Source organism: Arachis ipaensis, chromosome B7, assembly GCF_059453495.1.
Source record: "Arachis ipaensis isolate K30076 ecotype BB chromosome B7, ASM5945349v1, whole genome shotgun sequence".
Lineage (NCBI taxonomy): Eukaryota > Viridiplantae > Streptophyta > Magnoliopsida > Fabales > Fabaceae > Arachis > Arachis ipaensis.
Window position 1 is genome coordinate 139,158,584 of NC_142442.1, and position 13,657 is coordinate 139,172,240.

General features: G+C 33.7%; 1 protein-coding gene and 1 pseudogene across 1 annotated transcript; one reads left to right on the forward strand and one right to left on the reverse strand.

Moving 5' to 3' along the window:
• Positions 1–2,731: 2,731 nt before the first annotated feature.
• AFB5 (auxin F-box protein 5) lies at positions 2,732–5,945 on the reverse strand. Its single transcript, XM_016308192.3, has 3 exons — positions 5,070–5,945; positions 4,375–4,891; positions 2,732–4,287 (listed from the first exon to the last, which is right to left on the reverse strand). The coding sequence occupies exons 1-3, from the start codon at positions 5,603–5,605 to the stop codon at positions 3,529–3,531; spliced, it is 1,812 nt and encodes a 603-aa protein (XP_016163678.3). The 5' UTR covers positions 5,606–5,945; the 3' UTR covers positions 2,732–3,528.
• Positions 5,946–9,767: 3,822 nt separating this feature from the next.
• LOC107607894 (uncharacterized) lies at positions 9,768–11,621 on the forward strand (annotated as a pseudogene).
• The last annotated feature ends 2,036 nt before the right edge of the window (positions 11,622–13,657 follow it).

A 13,657-nucleotide genomic window follows, 5' to 3' on the forward strand; every position in this document is an offset into this window, starting at 1 on the left:
ATTTATATTTTTTATTAATATTTATGTATTCTTTCTGTTAAAATAGATACAAAATATATTAATTTAATATTTTTAGACATAATATTTTGTATCTTTATATTGTTATCTCAGTGTCATGTGCTTGTAAATAAAGGCTTCTTTAGTTTCTTCACTCGTTTCAGTAAAGTGTTTTCTAGTGCTGTATCTTGCCATGCTCCTTTTTCATTTCTTGTGTACCATGGATTTAATAAGATCATATCATAATGGTTAATGGACCTTCCCTATACTTAACATTCTCTTTATTTTTGGATAAAATAAGAATATTGTCAAGAATTTAGTTTCTATATAATTTAGTAAATATTTGATGATGCGATCGGATGAAGTTTGTTGTAAAACTCTTTGACAATATCAATATATCAAATTGATCTCTATTGTACATTAATGATTACAAGTTACAAGTGATCCCAAGTATTAACCTTTTACTCCTAATCAAGCCTACAATAATTGATGAGTTGATAACAAAATAGGAATTTCTCTAAATTCTTTAGGTGATTTTATTTTTACAGCCCCCATGATATGACCTTTTTATATATTGACCATCATTAGATACTAGATACTCAAGATTCACTCTTCTTACAATAAAATAGGAACTATTTATGTTCCTTGTTTGAGTTATGAAAGTGAAATATGCAATGTATTATTTCTAGAACTCTAAATTGCATGACTCATATGCAAATATGCAATGCACATGATGAATAAGCCAAGTTCCCTTTTATTATTACTTGCTCCATTAATCATAGTTAATAAGAACTTATCAAATGAAAAAACTATGTTCATTTTGGAAGTAGTGAAGATCAACCCTGGAATTAGTGCTTCCAAAAAGAATGCATAATTGATAAATTTAGAGAAAAACCCAAAATAGCCCCTGACAATTATCTCGAAAGACAACGAGGCCATTGACAAAAAAAAATCTCAATCCGGCCCCTAACAATTATCTCGAAAGGACAACAAGGCCTCTGTGCCAAAAAAAATATCAGGGACCGGATTGGGTGTTTTTTTTTCTTGGGGGTCTCGTTGTCCTTTCGAGATAATTGTTAGGGGCGGATGGGTATTCACTCATAAATTTATTAAAGATAAATTGGGTATAAGAGTGAAGTAGTCTAAAACTAAAAATTTTACACGTACAATTAATCATGTATTTTTACAATTTTATTTGACTATTTAAATGCATGAATCAGATTAGTCGATCGTAAAACTCTTTGCCATAGTAGTGTATCAAAATTATATTCTTATTTTATATACTTTAAATAGATTAAAAAATCATGAGATAAATCTCAAATCCTATTTGGTAGAAGAAATATATATTCCAAGTTGTGACATAAAATTAACACAGAAAGTGGCAAAACAGTTTTCTAAAACTAATCCAATGGAATAGCACATAACATCATGCTTTAGTGGTTGACATGGTGCTTAGATCAAACAGACAAAAGTTGAAGAAGGAAAACAAAAACAATTCCAAACCCTTTTTGGCTTCATGGAACTTTTTCATATATTATATTCTATATAATATAATATTCCCATTCCTCATGAAGGCACCGACACCACGCCGAGCCACTATTGTTTTGTTTCATTCTTATTTTTTATTTTTGTATATCAATTAGTTTCTTCATTCTCGCTCCTCCTACCACTATTTTATATGAACCATGATACCATTGTTGATTAAAAAAAAAAGCATGATTATAAGAAATATGTTAATAATAATATGCACAAAGCCATGATGCACCCCAACATCAATAGGCGAAACACGTGGCAGTTGCTTGATGAGATAGTGGGCCCGGGCCTCGTTTGGGGGGCCTGACCAATCAGCCCAAAGCAACTCAACTTTTTAAGCGTTGCAACAAGTTATAATTATTATTATTATTGGCTTTCATCATTGTGTATGTGTGCTTAGCAACAGTACAATGCATGTGATAGCTAGATCTAGTTGAATGTTTATATACGTTACTCATTCATTTAGTACCATATAATTTGATGAAACCCCTTTTTTTTATTTATTTGAAATTAAAAAGATAAAGGAGATGGACAGATCTAATCTAATGGCTACTAATTATTTATTGAACATAAAAGAGAAAACCAAGGTAAATGACCAAAGAAGGTAATACAAAATAGCAAGAGGACTATTCTACCCACAATGAGGAAAATGGATAAGCCAAATAATGAGAGAACTACTTAGTGTTTGTGTCAGTTCCTTTATTGTGTGTATCTGTTCACCCCACAAGCTTTCTTATCCTCAAGAAAAAGCAGTGTTGATTTCATTATGGAAGGTGAGGATCAAAGAGTGAAAAAGATAGAAGGAGAAATGACCAAATGCCATTAAGCCATTGCCATTGGTCCACTTGGGTTAGACTTTGACAAAGAAAGAGTGAAACCCCAAGGCTTTAATTTGCTCCCCATCACTTATTCATTTGCATAGTCACATCCCACTTTGATCTTAACTTTGCTCTAAGCAAGCTAGATATTTTCCCCAACACTATTTATTATATCATAGAAATAGAGTTTTAGTTTTAGTTAATCCAACTAAGCAATGGAAAAACCCCACATGAAGAAAGGCAAAGAGGTTGTACTTGAATAACATTTCAAGCATAATTAAAGGGCCTTCACAATCAACTGTGACTTGTAATTCAGAAAAGGAAATGCATAGACACAGCACAAGAAGCCCCACAAAGTATAAATGCATATGGTCCATGCAAAATTCTTAAATTCCGGCATTTATTAACCATCTCACAATTGTTAACAATAATAATAACAATAAATTCAACAGTCAGGAGGGAGCTTCATCTGTTCAGCAGCACATCTGAAAAATCAAACATTTAAATAGAGACACAAATACGCTTATATCATCATCATAGCATAATGGGAATTGGATATTTGACACCTACGGTTCAAACTAACTATCACCTTAATCAAATTACACAAACTAACTTCTGCTTCTCTACTGTTCCGGTCCAAGAGTTAACAGAATGTCACCCTCCAAACCTCCTAATATCTTGATCCTTCTGAACCTGCTTCCTAATCGACCTTCTATTTTGCTGAGGACATGAATAAATCAATTACCGGAGCAGCTTCAACAATCTCTACCAATTCCCCCTCTTCTTCTAGAGACTTTCATTTATGATGAAAATGAATGTAAAAGGACAAAAGGACATAAATATCAAGTATAGTGATACAACAACATTGGATAGTCCAATACCTGCATGATTTCATCTTCTGTGTCATTCTCCGATCATCCTCCCCTAACTTTTCTCTATCCACCTTGCTATTTCGAGTCCTCTGCAACGAAAAATAATACAGAGAGATGTTTTCTCATATCCATGGCATGCTGCCGCCCCAGCAATCCTGGCTAGAACAACAATTGTTAAGCTTGGCTTTGTTTGACATGGGCAGCAGAAATCTTCTGGCAGGTTTATTTAAAAAATCTCTTGCTGTATAATTTCACACAACAGCCACCAAGGATGGAAAAGGCTAGTAGGTTCTAAAACTTAAAAAAAGCTATTGAAGAATAGTAACACATTTAGGAGCATCATTCCGGGGCCGATCGAGAGACCGATACATGTATAATATCTCGATATGATCATCAGCTTTGTCTTCTTGACTATCAATGACTTCCAATGCTAGATGGGGCAATGCTCTTGCAATTTCTTGGCAACCTTGGCGTGTCAATTTACACGTTGACATCCAGAGAAATCTCATGTTGTAAAAATGATGCAACCCGGAATGCAATGCTGCATCCCCAAATGGGCTGTCCCTGATTTCAAGCTTTTGTAAATTAGGGCATCCTTCTAGCACATATTTAAGGCCCTGATCTGAGTCTCCAGCAAAGGCAACTGACAGTGTTCGAAGTAATTTCCCATACATCCCAATGTAACGAAAAGCTTGATCAGTCAATAACCCAGATACAGCAAGTCGAGTAAGTTTCTTACAATTCATAACAATAGCACCAAAACCGTCATCCATGGGTTCATGGGTCTCAGGGTCTGGCCGGTATCGCCCAATTATACAAAGACGAAATACAACAAGATCCGGGCAATTCTTTGACATAGCTATCACAGCTGCATTCGTCATTCTTTGGCAAAAGAAGAGGATCGATTGCAATTTCCTACAACCCTGAGAAATTACTTCTAAGCCTACTTCAGAAACTGGACCTTCGGCCTCTTCCCTCGTGTTACCAGGGAAAACTCGAAGCTCCCGCAAATCTTTGCAAGTTGCAGCCACAGCTTGAAGACCTTCATCACAAATTGAATCAAGTACCTGCAACAGGAAAAAACAAAGGTAAGCATTAGATACCAACCTATGGAAAGGCAAACCGGTGTCATAGAAACCGAAGAAAATACATACCCATAATGTTTGGAGTTTATGACATTGCAATATGACCGGTTTGAGTTGGTCAGCGTTAACATCAGCATAGCTAAGATTCAAAGATGTGAGATTAGCACAGGCCGGATAGATGGCCGGTAAGTAATCCGGCAAAATATCCCGGAACCCAGACAAACAAACTAGGGATTTGCAAGCTGCAAAGGCAGATGAGTAATCCAATTCCTGATCACCAACAGCCACATCATCTGATGCACAGAATGAACCTGTCCCAAGATGGGTGAGCTGTGGAGCTCGATGCATCAGGCGGTACAATTGAGGAATGGAAACATAATGATTCAGCCTAAGCTTCTTCAGGTAAGGTGATCTAGCCACTAGCCTCTCCAAGGCCTCAAAATTTACAGGGCACTCAACGCACTCAAACACAAGAGACTCCAGATGAGTCTCACCATCCGGAAAACATGATATCCAATCCATCACCTCCTCGTCTTCATCAGCATCCTCAACCACAGACTCCACAAGGTCAAGCACTCTCAGCAACCTGCCAATACAAGGCAATGAAGGTATGAAACCCCTTTAACACAACAAACAAATACCACAGAATGAAGAGTCAAATGTACAAACACCTAGAGTGCATACTCAGTACCCAACAATGCCACAAAAAAACGCAACCTTTCCTTATCAAACAAGAACCCAATATAGAGAAAAGCAACGAATACCTGCAGTTGGCAGCAACAGCGGCAATTCCAGCGATCCCAAAACCTTCACAGCACACGAGAACGAGTTCCTTGAAGGAGGGGAAGGAGCGAGCGATAAGGTTGAGGTCATCATCAGTGAGAGACATACGCTTCAGGTGAAGCTTCTCGAGCCAAGGGTAGGCATCGGCGAGTGCAGAGCCCCAGGGAGAGAAGTGGGCACCCCAGTTAAGCGGCAACAGATCGAAGTCCGCGAAGCGAGGCTTGCCCTTCACGGTGAGGGACCGGACACGGCGGAAGCGGGAGGTGGCGCGGTGTGGAGAAACGGCGTAGCAGTTTCCGATGAAGAGATCAGATCGGGTGAGCGCCTCCGCCCGACACCATGAGCGGCAGACGAGTGAGGCGGCGTTCCGGTCCCGGCGGCAGGTGAGGAAGTGGAGCACGTTCTCGAGGACAATCTCCAGCACCCGATCCGGCGGCGGAGAACGGATCTCCGACATGGGGGCGGCGGTGGAAGTGCAGTTGGGGAGATCGGGGAGAGAAGATCCAGAATGAGTCATGGTTGGATCAGTAAATAGAATCTTCTATCTTTGCATTTCCATGAGAAGATGAAGAAGAAGCAGCAGCAGCAGAAGTTGATGGAGTGTGGTTGTTGTTAGTAGTTTCCTTTTTTTCTTTTTTTAAATTGAATTAAATTAATTGATGAGAGAGTGAGAGAGACAGAGTCTGTGGTGTGTGCTGTCTATGTCTTCTCAGCTCAGCATTGGGATTCTCTCTCTTTCTTTTCTTTTCTTTTCTTTTCTTTTCTCCATCCATCTCACTACTTTCCTCTCACTTTCATTTTCATCACAAAATATCAACTCTCCTCCTACATTCATTATTGGGGATACCTCCATTTTTATAATTATACAAAAATCATTTATATTTACATTATTAACTTCATAGCCCAACTCCACATTAGAATTTGTTTTATCCAGCTGTCCAACTTCAAACTAGGGAAATTTCATTTCGGACAAGGCAATTACATTTTACATGATAAGTTTAATTCTGTATGCTTAAATTTATTTTGTTTCTCTTAATATGTTTTCCAAAACATTTTTTATGCTAGAACAGAAGAACTAGAAGAGCAGATTCCAAATCTTACTCTAATAATTAAATATTATAGATACTAATAAAGGACTTACATTAACTTTTAATTTAATTTAATTTAATTTAATTTAATAATAGTTAGAAAAAGATTAAATTATGATTATTTCATGGCTTAAATATAAAGAATTTGACCTATTATATAAGGACACATTACAAACAGTGAGTTACCCTATGGGCTATGTCTTTTTCGGATTCCAGAGTCATTGCCAAATGCTAACAAATAAATATGTTTTAACTATCTATCAATTTTAATTTTGTTTAATTGTTTATAAAAATTCTCTTTTACCTTATGAGAGTATAAATTTGTAGAAGAAAAAATTAAGGTAAAGTATATTTTTTGTCCCTAAAGTTTGGTAAAAGTTTTAAAAATATTTCTAAGTTTTATTTTGTTTCAATTTTGTCCTAAATTTTTTTTTTGTATCAAATTTATCCTCGACAACTCAATTTTTAAAATATTTAAGATCAATCTAACAATAATATATGAAAATTATGCTTGATTTACTTGTGTTGAGGGTTATTTTTATGAAATTATTGTTAAACTGGTCTTAAATTTTTTAAAAAATTTGCCGTTAAGGGTATATTTGATGCAAATCGAAAATTTTTTAGACAAAATTAAAACAAAATAAAATTTAAGAGTATTTTTAAAACTTTCGTCAAATTTCAGAACAAAAAAATATATACTTTACCTAAAAATTATTATCAACTCAAATTTTTTAAAGATAACTTTCTTTAAAAACGGAAGAAAAGACTTTATCACTTAGCTTTACAATATAGGTTATTTGCATTTTTGTTTTGAAAATTTTTTAAAAAATGTAAATTATTTTCTTTGAACTCCTAAATATGCATGTCAATCAATATTAATGCATTATTATATCCAATTAAATTGAATCATCCGTAATTTTACCATTAAATTTTTTTAAATATTCAATTTGATACTAAATTTACTTAAGAACAACATTTGTATTTTTTTTTAATGTTCTATATTTATTTCTTAATAAATTCAAGAAAAATGTTATAAGTTATGGGTATATATTTACAAACTAAATTCTCATTTTGATCCCTTAGATTCATAAAATTATTCATTTTGATGTATAAAATTAAAAATTTTATGTAGTAGTACTCTAAATATAGGTTTAAACACCATTTTGGCTCATCAACCTTCTTTGGCATTGAATCGACGAACGTAATGATAATGTGACTTCCTCTTGTCATGCTGGACGCTGTAACAGTTAGCTGACGTGACAAGATTTGTTTTTAGATCCAATGTGGTTCTTGAAACCCTAATTTATTCCTATAATTTATCTTAGTTCCAGTCTTCTTTATCCTTCTTCTTCTTGTCTTCTTGTTTTCTTCTTTTTCTTCTTCTTGTTCTTCTTATGAGTAAAGTATTGTTTTTATCCTCAATGTTGGGAATAAGTTCCAAAATTGTCTCTAACGTTTAAATCGTCCTATTTAAGTTCCTAACGTTTTAAAATTGACTCAATGTTGTCCTGCTGTTAGGGATCCGTTAACAGAATTGACGGTGGGACAAAATTGAGACAATTTTAAAACGTTAGGAACTTAAATAGAACAAAAATGTTGGGGATAAAAACGATATATAGAAATAAATTTTAGTTTTATCCTTCAATAATATCAATTTTTTACGGTACATAGTTATTCAATTATTTTTTAATCACATTGAAGTAAATTACACTTAATCACATTACTTTTATTCTAAATAAATTTATTTTTTTATAATTTTACTTTATTTTGGCACGACTTCTATATGAAACTGTGCACCGGCTGAAAAACCATATTCGAAACTTATGTCCAAGTAATGTCGGGAGTGGGTAGGAAACCAACATATGAGCTCATGGCCTGCACTAGGATGAGGCATGTATCATACTTGATAGTGCATTTCTATGTGATTGAATGTGTGCGTGTGTGCGTTTGATTGTTACTTGTGTCTTGCAATATACTTGATCTTTGCTTGTTGGTGCCTTTTATTAATTAACTTCGGTAAATGAGAACTTAGTATGAAAGATCCCTAGTTTTCCATTAAGACTTAGGATAGCATGAAAATCTCTTTGTTCTTCGTGATTGCCCTGCTGGAACCATTGGTTCTCATCCCCCCCCCCCTTTTTTTTCTCCCAAACCGCAGATGGAATCGTGAGTCATCTTTTATGAGTATCCTCTTCTAGCCCACTACGACGATCCCACATGGGGCGGCACTTTCCTGTGGGGCGAGCTGAGTATGCGGATGTACATGCTTCCAGAGCGATTTTTCTCTCATCCCTTTCTCTCTCAGAAGTTTGATCCTGAATCTCCTTACAACTTTTTATCATCTGAGTTACACCCTGGCGACTTCCATCTCCTTTTCCGCCACAACACTTCTATCAGATAGAGTCGGAGCTAGAGACACCTTTTGACACTCAGTCTATCTACCCTGATTGGTTTGACCCATATCTGAGGCTTTGATACCGATGGAGCTTGTTCCGGATTATTATCCATTGGAGCCATTGAATGCTCAGTTCGGTTCTTATAGAAAGGATGTCATACCGGTCATGTGTAATGACTTCTTGTCGACTCCTTCCGATGAGACACCATCTGATACCACTCCATCTTGGAAAGACGCGATGATCATTGATCTAACTTCGAGTCTATAGTAGTTCACCGCATCGGAAGAGCATAACTAGATAGTAGTATAGGATATTTTTCCTCGCATTTAGTATATTTTATGAGAGGTTATAATCTTTCGTATTAGTAGCCCGACTCCAGTCTAGGGTGGCTTGTACCAGGGGCGCAGGTACATAGAAGTAAAGGGGGCAATGGCCCCCCCAAAATTTTAGTTTTTATTTGAAAAAAAAAATTAGTTTAGTCCCCCTCCCCCCTTTCTTTATTTCCCAGCCCCCCTCTCTTTTTGTTCTATCTTTTCCAAATCCCCTCCCCTCTTTAATTCCTTAAAAAAACCCAGCCCAATAGCCCATTTCCTATCTTTTTTATTTCCCAACCCCTATCCCTTTTTTTAATTCTCAACGTACAATTATTCCCCAATCTTCATTTCCTTTTTTTATTTCCTAGCATACAACCAGTCTCTCCCTCTTCCCCTTCCTGCCTTGGCTTTCCAAAATTTCAGGTAACAACTTTTTCTATTCTTCTTCTTCTTTATTTCTTTAATCTTCTTATCTTCTACAATTTTACCTCTTTGACTCTTATTTTTTTTTGTTTTTTGCAGATTAAAAAAAAAAGATAGTAGTTTAACAAGTGATTTTTCACTCCTCTTTCTCAAAAAAGGTTCTATTTTTATTCTTTTTTATATATTTAGTTATTTACTTAATTAGTTAATTTATTATTATTTGTTAATTAAGTTTATGTTATTATATGTTAGTTTGTATATTTATTTTTTTTATTAGTTAACTATTTAATTACAATTTTATATTATTTATACTAGGATGTTAGTATTATTGTTCTGAATTTTAATATTTTATTTTATATTAAAATATAATTTTTATATTTTATAAAGATTTAGACTGTAATTTACACTTTTTGCTAAATATATTTTTAATTATAGGAATTTATTTGGCCACTTGAATTATGAGTAAGTTCAAAACAATTGATATATTTTTTAAAAGAAAAGATCAAGAGAATGAAGATGCTTCTACTATTACTACTCCAATACTTGAGGGGTCATCAAATTTCATTACTTCAAGTTCTTCATTGAATAGCTCAAAGCGTCCACGACTTCTTCCAAATCAACTGGATGTTTTTCGTTTGGAAAGAAATCTTGGAATGCGACCAATGATTTGGAAGTTTCCTCCAAATAAAAGAGATGAAATCCGTCGGACTTATATTAAAGTTGGGCCAAATCAACCAATTCTTGATAATTATCCATTTTCTGGTGATAAAAGTCATCGTCGCTTTCAAGTTTCATGGTTTAAATTGTTTCCATCTTGGTTAGAATATTCTATAGAAGATGATGCTATATATTGTTTTCCGTGCTTTCTTTTTGCTAAGGAACCTTCAATCAATACGGGTTCAAATGCTTTTATTGAGAATGATTTCAGGAATTGGAAGAAAGTAAATAGTGGAAAAGAATGTACTCTTTTGAATCACATTGGCAAAGGTCCTAACTCATTCCATCATAAGGCGCTGAAATCATGTGATGATTTGATGAAATAATCACAACATATTGACAGACTTCTTCATAAGCAAACATCAGAAGAGATTGAAAAGAATCGAATTCGACTAGGAGCATCTATAGATTGCATTAGATGGTTGACATTTCAAGGTTGTGCATACAGAGGACATGATGAAAGCCAAAGTTCAAGCAACAAAGGTAACTTTTTGAAAATGTTGAAATTTTTGGGATCTTACAATGAAAGAGTGAAAAAGAATATTTTGGAAAATGCTCCAAAAAATGCTAAGTATACTTCAAATGATGTCCAAAAAGAAATTCTACATATTCTTGCTACTAAGGTGAGAAATTCAATTAGAGAAGAGATTGGAGATGCCAAATTTTGTATTATTGTTGATGAAGCTAGAGATGAATCTAAAAAGGAGCAAATGGCCATTGTTTTGAGATTTGTTACTCTAGATGGTTTTGTTAAAGAGAGATTTTTTGATCTTGTGCATGTCACTGATACTTGTGCAACAACTTTAAAGAAAGAATTGATTTCTGTCCTTTCTCATTATAATCTCCAAGTTGAAAATATTAGGGGTCAAGGGTATGATGGTGCTAGCAACATGCGGGGTGAGTGGAATGGTTTGCAAGCTTTGTTTCTTAAAGATTCTCCACAAGCATACTATGTGCATTGTTTTGCTCATAGGTTACAATTAGCATTGGTGGCAGCTTCAAGAGAGGTACTTCAAATTCATGAATTTTTTACTCAATTAAACTCTATTGTCACTATTGTTAGTGCTTCTTCAAAAAGACATGATCAATTACAAGAAGCTCAAGCAATTGAAAATGCAAACTTAGTTGTTCAAAATGAATTAGAAACAGACAAAGGTGCGAATCAAATAAGCACTTTACAAAGAGCTGGGGATACTCGATGGAGCTCTCACTTTAATTCTATTTGCAGTTTGGTAAAAATGTTTACTGCTACCAATATTGTTCTCAATAATATCATTGAAGACGGGACAACTTATGCACAAAGAGGTGAGGCTTATGGTGTTAGTAAAATATTATTGTCATTTGAATTTGTTTTCACTTTGCACTTGATGAAAGAGATTATGGGAATCACTAATGTTCTTTGCCAAGCACTGCAACAACAATCTCAAGATATTCTTAATGCAATGCATATTGTTTCTACATCAAAGTTACTTCTTCAACAATTAAGAGATGGTGGATGGTGCAATTTTCTTGCAAATGTTAAAGATTTTTGTGAAAAACATGAAATTGAAGTCAATATGTTTTTGGAAGAGGTCGATCTCGTCAACCAAGTGTGACAGTTGAGCATCATCGTCGAATAGATGTATTCTTGGCAACAATTGACTCTCAAATACAAGAGTTGAATAGTAGATTTAATGAGCAAACAATAGAGCTTTTGACTTTGAGTTGTGCTTTGGATCCTAAGGACAATTTCAAATCATTTAATATTGAAGAAATCAGCAAGTTAGCAGAAAAGTTTTATCCCCTTGACTTTCCTTCTAATGAGCTAAATATTTTGAAATCTCAATTGCAACATTATCAGCATGATATACCAAATCATTTGAAAGGAATTGGTACACTTTCTAAATTGTGCAACAAGTTGCAAGAAACGGGAAAATCAAGAACTTATCACATGGTTGATAGATTAATACGTCTTGTTTTGACTCTACCAGTGTCTACAGCAACAACAGAAAAAGCTTTTTCAGCAATGAAAATTATTAAGACAAGACTCCGAAGTAAGATGGTTGATGAATTTCTTGCAGACAATTTGGTCATATATATAGAAAAAGAATTAGCAGCTATTTTCGACACAAATTCAATTATAGATGATTTTGAAAATAGAAAAAAACGTCGAATAGCCTTTTCATGATACAAAACTGTAAGTGGTAATTTTTATATATTATTGTCTTATTTTGATTGAGATTATATATATATTTTTTAATTTTATCAATAGAAATAGTAATATAAAATATAACACCCCCTAAATAGTTAGCCTAGCTCCACCCTTGGTTTGTACGTAGCTGTTGTTCGGTGCTTAGTATATGAGTCAGTATATATATTCTATCTATTATCAGTGTCTTTTGTAATTTAACTCTATATATGAAATTCAGCCTTTAGGCTTATCTATTTGATTTTATCTATCTATGTTTTTCACTTTCATTTTGAATGTGATAAGTGCCTAACTATCATCGCTAATAACGAAATAATGCGTATAACTCACGCTTAACTCATGCGTTTAGCTAACTCTACAAGTTCATATTAATATAAATAATATATAGTCTAGAATTTTAGGGTTTAACCGGATGGTAACACTTGACGACTGGCATTGGTCATGACATGCCGGAAATCAGGTCGTTACATTACTTATATAGTTATATTCGAAAAATTATCATAGTTCAACCAAAAAAAGATACATAAACAAGCATCATAAATTATTAGCATCAAAAGTGCCAGTGTAATATAAAAAAAAAAACCCATGTTTTAAGAAAGTTGATCAAAAGAGTCATTGTTTAATTTTAACAAAATATAAAGACTTAGTGTCATGTACTAATATTCATAACCTCCCTAAATATATTAAATTAATTTTTTCAAATTTTTTCTCAATAAGAAGAAGAACAAAAAGAAAACAAAAAAAAGAAGAAAGGGAAATGAAAAAGACTGGAAGTCAGATAAATAATGAGAATAAATAAAGATATCAAAATTCACATTAGGTCTAAAAATAAATTTTGCTATGTTAACTAGCTGATGCAACGTCTAACATGGTAGGAAGGTACAACTTTAACATTTTGTTTATTGATTTAACGTCAGAAAGAGTTGAAGGAACAAAATGGTGTTTAAACCTGTATTTGGGATACTACTATAAAAAATTTTAAATTTTGAAAACTAAAATGAGTAATCGCGTAAATTTTAGGAATCACAATACAAATTTAATCCATATTTGTGTTTTAAATATTAGTTATTAAAAAAAAACTGATAAAAGTTATTTTCGTTTAGAATTTAGGGTTTAAGATTTACGTTCACATTTGCATACCAGCACTTAACTGTACATAACCAAGGAGTATGCATTCCTTTAATAATAATAATAATAATAATAATAATAATAATAATAATAATACAAAAGAAGCAATGTTGTGAAGGGAAATTTGGGAATAACAGTCGAGTTATGAAATTATGATCTCATATTTAGGCAATCAATAAGCTGCATGTAGAATCAATATCACTAATATTTGCTTAATTATATTAGACTATTTATATTACATTTTTTAAGTGCAACTTAATGCTTAACACAAACTTCCCTATGAATAAAGTAATGTTGTGTATAATACAGGCTATA

Coding starts and splice junctions, on each gene's coding strand:
- AFB5 (XM_016308192.3), bottom strand. CDS start 5,605: ATGACTCATTCTGGATCTTCTCTCCCCGATCTCCCCAACTGCACTTCC. Junction 4,892..5,069: donor GCTGTTGCTGCCAACTGCAG/GTATTCGTTGCT, acceptor TTGTATTGGCAG/GTTGCTGAGAGTGCTTGACC. Junction 4,288..4,374: donor ATAAACTCCAAACATTATGG/GTATGTATTTTC, acceptor TTCCTGTTGCAG/GTACTTGATTCAATTTGTGA.